The sequence below is a fragment of the Schistocerca cancellata genome, chromosome 6 (genome assembly GCF_023864275.1).
Source record: "Schistocerca cancellata isolate TAMUIC-IGC-003103 chromosome 6, iqSchCanc2.1, whole genome shotgun sequence".
Taxonomy (NCBI): domain Eukaryota; kingdom Metazoa; phylum Arthropoda; class Insecta; order Orthoptera; family Acrididae; genus Schistocerca; species Schistocerca cancellata.
Window position 1 is genome coordinate 534,645,316 of NC_064631.1, and position 14,242 is coordinate 534,659,557.

General features: G+C 41.7%; 1 protein-coding gene across 1 annotated transcript in view; it reads right to left on the minus strand.

Moving 5' to 3' along the window:
• Positions 1–14,242, minus strand: part of LOC126088124 (uncharacterized) — a 49,431-nt gene that overhangs the window by 17,445 nt on the left and 17,744 nt on the right. The window contains exon 2 of the mRNA XM_049906229.1: positions 52–188. Within this exon, the coding sequence (XP_049762186.1) occupies positions 52–188 (137 nt within the window). The remainder of the gene's footprint in view (positions 1–51; positions 189–14,242) is intronic.

Below are 14,242 nucleotides of genomic sequence, written 5' to 3' on the forward strand. Positions count from 1 at the left end.
CTCGAACTGTTGAGGGTTAAATTTCTGCATTAAATGTAATTAGCAGCTCACCTCATACATAGGATCACTTTCTGCTGGTCCTGTTGTCAAGGCAATGTGTGCGTCATTTGGAGTTTTCACCTTGAACTGTGTTGAACCAGAAGTAACTGGGTAGAAGTTGTATTCCAACTTATCCGGAGTCTGGAGTTCTGAAATAATAAAATTATTGATCAGCTGTAATTTTTACCTGAAAGTACACTCTCTTGAAGAGGAAGAGGAGGAGGAGGAGGAGGAGGAGGAGGAAGGATTCAGAAATATGAATCCCACCTTGGTTATTGTGCTTTTTTACTACAAAGCATACTTTCCTAATCAAAGACTACTATAGTCAAGACAGCTGCATAATAATTTTGATGATGATGGGTGAGTGTTTTTTTTCCAAAGTTGTCCATGTGGTTCACTTTTCTAGAGTAAGAAAGACCACTTTCATAGTAGTTGTTCCCATGTGATAAGGCAGGATTTTTCAATATCTTCCTGAACACCACATCTAAATCATCTTTTTGAACAACTATTTTTCCCACTTTCACAGAAAGGTACAGACTGGCCAGCTCTTACTAGAAAAGAGAGAAAAGTAGTGTGCTCTCTTTTAGAACCAAAGGAAAAAAAACACTCTGGGCACCATTCCCCCCTCCCTCCAACACACACACCAGCTAACTTTTAGAGAGGAAGTAGCATGAAAAGTAATTCTTAACAAAATGGAAACGCATTCTATAAATTACAAGCAACATTTCAGTTCTTTGTTTGAGGGCCTACCCATCAGGATGGGCTTACGACTCTACCAGTGACACTGTAGCTGCATAAATGGGTGAAGATACACATTTCCAGGCTGACAGTGATGGCTAACAACAAATCAAACACTCTCTGTACAAATATCTCCCCCCCCCCCCCCCACACACACACACACACACACACACACGCAAAAAACCTGATCAGGACGAAAGGGGCGGGGGGAGGGGGGGGGGGGAGGAGGGAGATACGTTGAGCCCTCAAACATTGATGGAAACCACTGAAAAACAGCATTTATAGACTCTCATAGCCATAATGTTCAGAGTTGTGTTCATAGTCTCAGTGCTACTGTGGAAGTTGTGACTGTCAGTGTTGAGAGAGTTTGTTATGGTATGGTAATTCTCAAATTTTTGGGCAAATGCTTTCTTTGCAGGTGTTATATTTATATGAATTGCTACTTCTTTGGTATTCTACCAAAGCAATGTAGTAAGGACTGAAGTAAATGAATCACCACTACCATCGTGCTAAAACATTTTATATAATATTTCAGTGTTAAAATTGCGGACTTCTGTGGCAGATTAAACGTACAAGTGATCAGAAGTAAAAGTAATATAGGTAGGGAGGGGGTGGGGTGGGGGTGTGAGTGTAACAAACTATGATCTCTCCTCCTCCTCCTCCTCCTCCCCATCCCCTAATAACCAGACTGCGTTGTACATCTGCCATGGAAAGTGTTTTGCTGAGTGCAAAAATTAGCACTAGGGTCTGGCTAAATTAAAATATTGCTAAAAAGTAAAGTGCTGATCATGGCTTTGCAACAAGAAGAACATACAAGATGTGTTAGTACACGTAACTGTATATTTCTGTCTATACATTCAACTAATATTAATAAAAGAAAGATCGTCTCTAATTTTTAAATTTATTAATCATAAGTACTGTAGTTTCATAAAATTAAAATTTTTGAACTGTGTAAATATACAGATTATATGACACAGAACTGCGTAACTTTTAATGTGATTTAGAGCTTTGCATATGAGTTGAAACCTTAAGATTGTCGTATAACGGGACATGGAAGCAATCGAAATGTATCAGCGATTTTTAATTTTGTTCATTGGATAGAGAGCTTTATTGTCGCAAATCCGCACAGTTGGTTTATAACTGATTATCCACGGTGCTACCTAACCTCACTGTTTTAGTAATGTTTAGCTGCACCACACGGTGGCTGAACCACTAGAGTGGAAGATTTGTGACTTCACACTTTTCCATTTTGTTTTATCTTTCGAAAAGTGCGAAAAATTCGAAACGAATACATTCCGATGATCAAATATCAGAACAATATTGTCAGTGCGTAGCCATTTTTTTTAATACTGTGAGGAATGCGTAACAAAAAATTCGGCGTGCAATGCGCTGGGAGGACTGCCCGCAGATGACTTTGCTTCGCCCGGTTGGCCTTGCGCTCGTGCTGTGCCGATTTTGGCTGTCCGGAGTCAACGACCGCCCGCATGGCGCGCTACACGAGGTAGAGAGCCGCAGATGCACCTGTCGTGACGTATTGGAAGGGAGCTGTCGTTTCGAGGAGGACAAAGCCAGTAAGCTCACGACGGAAAGGAAGAAGGGAAATATTTTTTAACCATGTATGTCTCATTTTATTCACACGAACGTAAAACTCAACATGGATAAAGAGATCCATACAGCCTTTGTCTATATTAGCAAATGACAAGCAACGTGGAGATGCGGAATAACACAGACAATTTCTCAGCAGAGGGTTTCTCACTTTCACGACTTTATTACAAAACAATTTTACAAGTAATGTAGTAAGGCAATCGCCAAATAAAAGGCTAGTTTAAAACCACAGCTAAGACTGGGCATGGTTCTAATAGAGCTGGTGTTATCTTTCCATTCTACGATGTGCAACGCAGCTCATCCAGTATTTGAAAGCAGAGAGATTAACTTAGAATACGAAGAATACCGTAATTTACAATGTTTCATATGCTATACATACAGCTTTCAACATGTGAAAGTTAAAATATTTGATTTTATAATTACAGAAAAAAATTGTACCAGTATGGGCAAATACTTTCATCGCATACTGTCTAGTAGCTTCTGGAACACATACGCTTGACGAATAACAGTTTTCTGCCGTCGACTGAGAAGAAGAGAGAATGAGTAAAGTACGAACCTGGTGCAACGACATACGTCTAGCGTCCGCCTTCACAAGGCAATGCAAAAGAGTGTAACGGATGATTCCGCAACAGTCTTTGTGAGTCAACCATACTCATTCGACGCGTAACAATTATTCCACGGTGACAAGTACGTGATGACACGTCATTCTAATTCCCCTTACTTTTCTTGAAAAATGCGATGAATTTCTAGCTTCCCCCATCGGCAAGTTTCCAATAAAACTAACACGTCGATGCTGTTCACCCATCATTTAGCAAACCTATGTGAGATATCGGAAAATGTGATCAGATTTTTTATTTTTAGCGGCATGGACATTCCGTCAGAGATTCTCCTCAGTATAACGTGACAATTACGAGGGTGTGTCAATTATTAGCCGCAATTTCGTTATATTTTTGTTTATTTTGGTAGTAATATCGTTTTACGTTGGTGACGCATGCTTTTTTTTATTTGTTGTTATATCTTTACAATTTTCAAGCTGCTAGGTTAGTTTCGTTATCGCTGCCTTGCTGTTAATCGTGGCTGCTCCGCTGTCTGTCTGCACCTTAGAATAGCAACGTTCAGTGATCCATTTTTTGTGGTCGGAAGGCGAATCAGGGGCCGAAATTCATCGAAAACTTTCGGTACAGTACGGGAACAGTGTTTCCCACAACGGAGTGTGTACGAATGGATTGAAAAATTCCGATATGGTCGCACTAGTGTAACGCACTATGAAGGAGCCGGACGTCCGTTTACCGCCACAAATGAAGAAACCATTGAGCGTTCACGTGAAATGATTCTCTTAGACTTAACTATTGACGATGTGGCACATCGTATGCAAATTAGTCACGGCTCTGCCTACGAAATCATCCACAACAGACTTGGGTTTCGTAAAGTTTGTGCAAGATGGGTCCCAGAACAACTCACACAGTTGCATAAATAAACGCCCTTGGACATCTGCAAAAAAAAAAAAAAAAAAAAAAAAAAAAAAAAAAAAAAAAAAAAAAAAAAAAAAAAAGTTTGGATCGCTATGGTAACGGAGGGGACAACTTCTTAGACAGGATTATTATTGGCGACGAAACATTGATCCATCATTACGAGCCGGAGAGTAAACGGCAGAGTATGGTATGGAAACATCCAAATTCGCCGTGCAAGAAAAAGTTCAAGATCCAACCGTCCGCAGGAAAACTTGTGCTTACGGTTTTTTGGGATACACAAGGTCCAGTACTGGAACATTATGGGGAAAGTGGCACAACAATAGTGTACGTTACAGTGAGATGCTCACTGCCAGGCTAAAGCCTGCAACTCGAGTCAAGAGACGAGGATCGCTGTCAAAAGGTGTTTTATTGTTGCACGACGATGCCCGTCCACATACTGCTGCCCACATTGCTGAAACGCTGCAGAAAGTATTGAATCATCCTCCACGTAGACCCGATCTTGCCTCTTCTGTCACTTGTTTGGTCCACTTAAACAGGCATTAAGGGGCCGTCGACTTGCCTCTGACGAAGCACTGAAAGAAACCTTCTTTTATGAGGGCATCAGGAAGCTTGTACAACGATGGACCAAGTGCGTTGAAATGCAAGTAGACAATGTCGAAAAATGATGTTCTTGTGAGTTTCCTATTTGATTACGATAAAATTTTATAACTATTTTGCGGATAATAATTAACTTACCCTCGTAATTTGGTTACGTTTAGTTTGCCAGAAATATTTTACATATCACAGTGAAACTTGAGCACGGAAAATAGGGCAATAATTTACAAATAAAAATCTTTAAACACGCTGATAGTATAGGTTGAAGCTTTGATGGCAGCATTAAAATTTTGTAAGTTCACAACCGTGTCAGTCGCAGCGCTTTCAGAAGAGCTGATAAGACGCCTCTGGTTAGCAAGTGTTCGTTGCGTGCTTTGGTTCATTGAAAGACGTGCACAGTATTTGATCATGTCCCTAGATAAAACATTACCTATGAGATAGGAACTCAAATTCTGGCTTCCTGAGGGTATGATTTTAAATTACGTTTGAGTTGCGTCTGGAAGTTGTTGCCAATTAATAACAACACCTCAACGAGCCAGTGACTGTCGCTTAATTTCAGTGTGATATCACAATTTCAGCTCACACACTGCCACATAATGGAGCTGTATTGGCATTAACTCGTGAAGAAATTAACTAAACGTAATGACTTTCAGCATGTTATGCTGTATAGAAAGTCACCCACAGACACTCAAAATGTTCCATGTCGGTTATACTTAATTTCATTACATTACTTAACAGAGTGTATTGGTAACAGTTCTATGGTGCAAATGACACCCATAAGGGCGCGTTATTAGAGAAATATTGTAACAATGTCCATTCGGAACTGGAAAAACATCCAGGTGCGAAGAATTGCATATACCTCCTACTGTACATATGTGGTAAGCTGTGAAGATTAGAAAACGCAAAAAAAAAGATGTAGTAGCTTTTGACTACGGGGTTAATTAGTTAATCGGGAGTTAAGTCATAAAAAATACGAGTCAGCAACAGTGTGTGCCGATAAGTGCGAAGGCCACACAAGCTGAGCTGTACCTTAAGCAATAGTGGACTTTATTGTATAAATAGAACGCCTGGGATCTGTAAGATGTCGAACAGGTGACAGCATACATAAACAACTATGGCACGAATGATCCCAGGTTGTCTGACGAGAGAGTAACAAAAACGCTGTCAACATTCTTAATCAGGAAATGCCATAAAAGAAACTATATAACTCGATAAAATCTGCTTAGAAAATTCAAAGAATCTTAGGTTAGGGCAGAAACCTGCCCAACGGTAACTCAAACAGGAAAGATAAATTTGGGCTAATAACGTCAATCGTTCTTTCCTCTCTCGTCTCCCGAGTGTGACGGGACAAAATTAATTAGAAAGCACCCACTGCTACTTTTATAGCGTTTCGTAGAGTAAAGAAGGAGATAACGAAATGAGGGGGAAAGTCTTGTAAATATTGCCCCCCGAAGTTGGGTTTAGGAAGGGTCCTTAATGACAATTCTTTCATTTATTGTTTTGCAAAAAAGTGTTCGATTCATAAACAAACGAGTGAGTTGGGCACTGTACTAGCCCTGCTGAATGAAATGTGATGTTGCGCAGTGTGGAGACGAACGAACGCGGTCTGCAGAGCACTGCAGATAGTTAGATACATTATGAACCCGAGAACAGCAAAGAACATGATACACAACGCGGTTGAACCAAACGACCTGATATTCTGCTGCTTCCGTTAAAGTCGGCCATACATTTTGCAGAGAGAGAGAGAGAGAGAGAGAATACTTAGTGTATGTTAATTAAATTGGTATTAGCCACAGCAAGGAAACAAGTATGAATATTTCGCTCTGGCGGAACGCGCGATGGTTAGAAATTTCCTGATAGATTGCAGTATGACACACGGAGTCAAACTCGGAACCTTGCCTTTTGCAGGTAATTCTCGTTTATGCCCCGAGTGCTGATGTAGCAAGATATGCTGGAACGTTGGTGTGAAGTTTGGCAAGTAAGTGTCAAGGCGGGCCATGAGCCACGCCTAGGCAACGAAGTGGATGAGTGCATTGCCCGCTAAAGACCAGATTCTGTTCGGCACACATTTTTAATTTCAAGAAAACAAATATTTACAACAGAACGGTTAAGAATATTGCTTCATTGCTTAGCACAGGTCATGACATTTCATATGTTTATTCTTATTTTCAATTGTGTGTTCCGTGGCCTTTGGAATACGAAAAGAAAAGTGAAGGACCACAATAATATCATAGTTATGTACTTCGTCATTCCGGAGCTGCAGGATGTGTGTGTGTGTGTGTGTGTGTGTGTGTGTGTGATTTTCTTAACGTGAAAGAAGAAGTGGATCGCTTTTCTCGGTACATTATTTCTAGGAAGAGAAGTCAGTTAAGACAAGAGGGCTGCTTAGTCAACTGGCTGCTACATTGACTCTGAGGGGTCAGAAGGACGAGTGGTCGCAGCACCAGAAGCTATTTTTAAAAGATTGTAGTCTTATCGCTGTGACTAGACTTACGGGTGAGTCATACTACGAAATACATCTCTCAACGGTTTCAGGCTGTCTGTTGTCTAGCGAGAAAACCCTTTAGTCTTCTTCGCTTTAGGGAAGAGTGACTATGCCAGTTGTATGTTGCGTTATTCTTTTGGCGACGTCAAACTGCGTTTCCACCCTGGTCGTCTTTCCATTAGCAACACAATAATGTAATTTTTATCTCCTGATATAGTGCAATGTTCAATAAAATTACAAGAAAAATATCTGGGCAATATAGTCACAGAATTAGAGGAATATCGTTGTCGATACCGCTTTGTTCCATAAATAACTCTTAGGGAAAGTACGTGGCAAGACCCTGTCACCGTCATTAATCACGCGCAAATCGCCTACGTGGCGTCAAATAGACTTGCACCAGGCCGCTGAACAAACACTGATAATACCATACGATCGGTTCATTACATCGCGATCCTCAGGTCATACGATCGATTAGTCTTGTCCTATATAATGTATTCAATTTTCAGCTCTTGCATGTAACACAGACGCAATTTAAATGTCTTTCGAGAGACATTAGCGAAAGTACTTGCACTGAACAAGCCGAATGTTGGGAGTATGTCGAGAACATTATTTGCAATATGAAGGATTCTTAATCAGCTTAAGCCAAAATTGGCCCTTTGAACACAGTTGAACTTTAAAATACTGGAAGTCTGTGCCTCTTCGGATTCTACCGTGGATACTACAGATGATAGTTTCAAAAAATAGTAAACAGTTATTTTCTTCGCAACTTAAAGTATAAAAATATTTACGAAAACATGAAGTAATTGCAGCGACAGCGTTTTACTCTACGGTATGAACCCGAGCTCTGACAAAATCGCTCAGGGATGTATTGATATAATTGACCAGTGGTCTCCGATAGTTCATTATAACTAACTGCATTTAGTTTGATTTCGTATATCCTTTATTATTGTATCTGTGATGCACAACAGTACAAATGTCGACGCACCGCACTTTGTCTCTTGTTTAGAAACAAATTTATTCCATTCACTCACGGTACTTGTGTTAACAAGAGTAACGCCAGCTTCACTCTTCACCCTCAAATATGTTTTTCGGCACTGCTCTGTTCTCTCTCGGCGGAGTTAGTTGTACGTTAACAGTCACGCCCAGCAGCTGCGTGTTAGCGTGTCTATGAAGAGCCGGCCGATATGCACCTCCTGTAAACTTTCACAGAATGCAATGGAGAACGGCACAACAACGCTATGTTCAGTTGTTACCGCAGTTACAGCAACCACATCCCAATACGTTAATGTTGCTCATTTTGGTGAGCGCATATTACAGGCTGTTTCACTGCTGTGACGATATTTTCACAGTAATAAAGGTAACTGGTGTAACAGTCCGAGTAAATCTATTACATTTCGAAGACGAGGCAATGGAGACCACGGAGTCTTAATACAAAAATGCTCAGAAAATATTCCTGAACGGCATCCGAAATTTTACTGGTGGATGTAGAGTTAACCCTGAAAGTTGGTGGTGGAATGTCTTCACATAGAAAGGTAGCACAGTAGTTATGGAGCTGGGCTCTCATTCGGAAGCAGCGAGGTTCAGATCTTCATCAGACCATTTTATAGTTTATAATTTCAATGGTTTTCCTATCCAATTAAGGCGAATCCCGCAATGTGATTTCTTTGAAAATAATACAGCCGATATTCTTCCTAATCCTTTTCATGTCGGAGCCTGTGCCCCATCTGAAAAGGTTAGTTGACACGACATTATGCTGGGAAATTTCGAAACTTATTGCGTGAAACCAGTTTCAGGAAGCTAATTTCATATTGTGCAATGTGCTCTATGTTACTCGTGTACAAGTGCGAAGTCGCATGTGAAACGGTTATATAATTATTTAAATGAAAATATAATCTCATCAAAATGTTTAAAATCCATAGACAAATTTGACACACACACACACACACACACACACACACTGAAAACCAGAAACAAATATTTAAATAACTCTTTTTGATATAACACGGTTTTAAATTGCACTAAACAGTACAAAAACTACTTCTAGCCACATGAAGATTCCTAAGTCCACACAGTCCTGAAAATTTGTTCTTGTGATTTTTAATAGCTGTGAGCATATTTGTAAGATCTATAACGAAAGACGTGTGGTGAAGGCAACAGATAATAGTAAGGGAGTGAATTATTCGTGCATCAATTATTTACTGAATGCGTTCCCCATTTTTCGCTAAAAATCGTATAAGTATTGTCATAGCTCTTAAAAATTCACCAGCGCAAGTTTTCAGGGCTATCTGTATGTGGTTACAAGTCTATAACGGTCGAGGAAAAATTATTTTATACTTTTTAGTCAGATTTAAAAACTTTGTTACAAATTTATTTTAATTTAAATAATTATTTCGCAATTTATTTGTGCATTTATTTCTAATGGAATGGATTTTTTCAGGTTGCGTAGTGCTGCCTCAAATGCAGCAACATGTCACTGCGTATTCTTGCAATCACTGAAATCCCGCAAAAACGTATCCACAGCATAGATGTCCTAGAACCGAACAATTTGATCACTTTGTATTTCTTTTGACATGCTACCGACACGACACTTCACCTCAACCCACGCGTGAAGTTCGAACAAACAGACGACTTGCGCCACCACACACCGCGCATGCGCAATGGCCACTAGCGCACTATCGAAACACTGTTTGGCATCATAGTGTCGTCGTGTAAACTAGCCTTAATCTCGTCATCGGCGGGACGTTAAACCTTGAAAATGTCACATGGAACGTCTTCACAGCGCATGATGTGAGTCTGTCTGGGACAAGTTCTGTCTAGAACAAAGTATCAGCCACTGCATCCGGAACGGAAGGTAAGGGAATGGGCGCAGCGCAGAACTTTCCGCTCGCTGGCAAGTGGGCGAAGGACGCGGGGTGACGTCACCGCCGCAACCACCACCATCACACGGCTGCGGGTCATCCGATGTCGTGTCCAGCCTACGACCCAAGAGTCACGTGGCCCTTGCCGTCCCGCCTTCTACTGCTTTATTATGCCGCCACAGGAAGTGGGCGTTCCGCATCCGCTTCGCTCTATGCGTCCTTCCACGTCTGTTACACAGGCGCTTTTAATCTTTACTATATGCGTACAGAAAAATGGCTGACATCGAAGTAAGTGTCCAAGGAATAGAAAAGCAACTGGAATCACTCAGAGGAAAGTCCACTGGACCTGACGGGATACCAATTCGATTCTACACAGAGTACACGAAAGAACTTGCCCCCCTTCTAACAGCCGTGTACCGCAAGTCTCTAGAGGAACGGAAGGTTCCAAATGATTGTAAAAGAGCACAGGTAGTCCCAGTCTTCAAGAAGGGTGGTCGAGCAGATGCGCGAAACTATAGACTTATATCTCTGACATCGATATGTTGTAGAATTTTAGAACACTTTTGCTCGCGTATCATGTCGTTTCTGGAAACCCAGAATCTATTCTGTAGGAATCAACATGGATTCCGGAAACATCGATCGTGTGAGACCCAACTAGCTTTATTTGTTCATGAGGCCCAGAAAATATTAGATACAGGCTCCCAGGTAGATGCTATTTATCTTGACTTCCGGAAGGCGTTCGATACAGTTACGAAATGTCCCCTGTTAAAGTAAGAGCCTACGGAATATCAGACCAGCTGCGTGGCTGGATTGAAGATTTTTTAGCAAACAGAACACAGCATGTTGTTCTCAATGGAGAGACGTCTACAGACGTTAAAGTAACCTCTGGCGTGCCACAATGGAGTGTTATGGGACCATTGCTTTTCACAATATATATATAAATGACCTAGTAGATAGTGTCGGAAGTTCCATGCGGCTTTTCGCGGATGATGCTGTAGTATACAGAGAAGCTGCAACATTAGAAAATTGCAGCGAAATGCAGGAAGATCTGCAGCGGATAGGCACTTGGTGTAGGGAGTGGCAACTGACCCTTAACATAGACAAATGTAATGTATTGCTAATACATAGAAAGAAGGATCCTTTATTGTATGATTATATAATAGCGGAACAAACACTGGTAGCAGTTACTTCTGTAAAATATCTGGGAGTATGCGTGCGGAACGATTTGAAGTGGAATGCTCATATAAAATTGTTGGTAAGGCGGATACCAGGTTGAGATTCGTTGGGAGAGTCCTTAGAAAATTCAGTCCATCAACAAAGGAGGTGGCTTACAAAACACTCGTTCGACCTATACTTGAGTATTGCTCATCAGTGTGGGATCTGTACCAGATCGGGTTGGCGGAGGAGGTAGAGAGGATCCAAAGAAGAGCGGCGCGTTTCTTCACAGGGTTATTTGGTAAGCGTGATAGCGTTAAGGAGATGTTTAGCAAACTCAAGTGACAGACTCTGCAAGAGAGGCGCTCTGCATCGCGGTGTAGCTTGCTGTCCAGGTTTCGAGAGGGTGCGTTTCTGGATGAGGTATCGAATATATTGCTTCCCCCTACTTATACCTCCCGAGGAGATCGCGAATGTAAAATTAGACAGATTCAAGCGCGCACGGAGGCTTTCCGGCAGTCGTTCTTCCCGCGAAGCATACGCGACTGGAACAGGAAAGGGAGGTAATGACAGCGGCACGTAAAGTGCCCTCCGCCACACACCGTTGGGTGGCTTGCGGAGTATAAATGTAGATGTAGATGTAGAAGTATAGTTGAGACTTTCAGTCCGTGTCCTAGCAGCGCCTCTCAAGAGCGAATAATTGGTTCAACTTCAAAAATCCAGCCCTTCACACAGATGTTCCACCACACCACATAAAAACTGTATTACAAATATGTTTACGCTCTACCTCTGCGCATTGGGGTCAAAACTTCAGGAGTTAACTTGTTAAATCGCTTTCGACCGAGTGCTAATGGGAAAGTAAAATCAGAATCATTTAGCATTCTGATAGCTCCAGGGTCCCAAAATTTCAGCGGTTGGCCATATCAGCGAACAACTGCTGTCTGTTCAACTACAGCGCATGCTTATGAAGCAACATGCCAGTTAATGGCGTGTGCGGCACTAACGTGCAGGTGGTCACAGCAGCTGCTGCTGCTGCATAAACTGTTTACATTCCTTCAAGGTAAAGCAATTATCGCCTCCATTCATAGAAGATAATCGAGGCAGTCCGCGTCACTGAGGTTTAGTCCCGTGGTCGTTCCAAAATCCATGTGAGAAGCAACAGAAACCTAGTAACAGAACAGCGTGTGATGGTTTCAACGAGCTTACCGATGTTTGTTGAAACACACTTAAGAAGTTTCAATTTTTTCTGTTTAGTTTATTATCCCATAAAGCGACAGATGACCAAATTAGAAAAAAACTGGCAAATAAGATCAGTTTCTGCGCGAATAATGTTTCCTATGGCTGCTGCAGCGCGACAGCTTTGTCCCCGCCACGAAGTTGGCAACACTGCAGCTTCACCCGCATTCCTGGAGCGCCGCCAGCTAGACAGCCGCGCGGATGCTTCCGAGTAGTTCTGCGAATTCTCTGGCGCCAAGTCGTGAGAAATGTTCTCTTCAGTGTTCCTTTAACAACCCACTAGAATACTCAGAAAGCTATTCCACGGCAGCTCGGCCGGGCATTTCGGAACCAATTTCTCGGCTTAGCTCTCAGTGACACTGCCCAGCCATTGATTCGTGCGGACCTGATATAGACGCTCAGATTCAAAGAAACTATAAAGAAGTCTGTATAGGAAATTGGCACCCGTATTTTGCATCAATTTTCTCCGTTATAGTCAAAGCCCTTTTGACTAGTTTGTTGCCGTATGCCATCTGTTTCTATCGTGCGTTGATGTTTTCACCTGTACATATCTGCCATATTGTAATGTCTTCACTTCAAATGCCTGCTATTGCAGGGGGAGCATAAAAGCAGAGACGGAACTTCTATACATTTCATGTGCTTATACATTCTACTTTTCTGTTTCCGCAATGTTGAGCTACTAGAGAGACAAACTACTTCTGAAATTAATTCTTGGCTAATACTTGGGGCCAAGAGATTCCTTTGTCTTTTCTAGAGACGGGCCCGTATGTTCTCCAAATTTATGTACAGACAGTCGTTTTCTACAATTTGCCTTCACGCTGACCTGTTTTACCACTGATCCTAACGGAAAGATAAAATACTTTGTTGAACTAATTAAATAACTTCGATCAGGCTTCCTTTCAGTAGCTCATGTGACTGGTGAAATATAACAAGGGCATCCCAGTTTTTACTGTTTGTATTTTTATTCCGTTCTGGACTTCTGTCGCTAATTTAGTGCCTTTTCAACATGCAAGTCATTACCAAGCAACCTGCATTTATGAGAAGTCACGGATCAGACAACTGATTAAGACAAACCTACCTCAGCAACAAACATACGTTTATGGCCATATTAGACGTAACTCTATTGAATAATCTGGTCGATGAAAAGAAGAGTAAAAATCGAATTCGTGGATACTGGCGCTGTAACTAATAGAGGTCACAACCCTTTACGACGTGACCAAATGTATGGTTAGTCTTGCAGTTGAACTTCAAATCGGTCTAGTTTGCAGCAAGAAAAATATACACACAAAGTAGCGAATGCCACGCCGTTGTCAGATTTCTGCGAAGTACAGATTGAGGCGTATGGATCAAGTGTGCCATGCTTTTTGCTCACCTCTCATCTGTTGAATACCCTAGAGATGAACAGTACGAGACGAGGACATCAGATGTGGAATTTTCTGCTTTCATATACCAGATCTTATACATACAGGGTATTTCAAAGTCTTTGCAACAAACATCATGGTGGGACAGATCACCATGGGGAACAATTTTTGTTAGAGACAAAACGTTCTCTGACGCTTCCCTGTGGCGCTAGCCGTCCTTTGATAATCGCCGGCCCTGGAACGACGAGATTTCACCGTACTAGCAGGGTCTACTAACCAGACGTGCAGCATATTACCTACCAAACTGAATTGATAACAGTTATTTTCAACAAGAAAAGCTTAAGAAAGAGTGTCGCGAAGCGGAGAAAGTTATTTTAGAAGAGGCTCAAGAACTTTGATTTTGCTGGGCCTACCCCCTTTCATAGTGAGCAGATGACTGTACTGAAGGCAACATACAAGGCATACGCACTGCGCAGACTACTTACACCCTGCCGCCTCTCAGGGGCGTAACCAATTACAAAAGGACGCATAGCGTCGCCAGGATGCGTCAGCGAACATTTTGCCCATGACATGATCTGTCAAGTTTGACGCAGACTTAGAAACACCATATCCATTTTTGAAGATTTCTCCATGTTAAAACGACGTGCTGAGATCTGTCTGCAAGGACGTCTTCAGTCCCATCCCAAACCTTGCCTGATC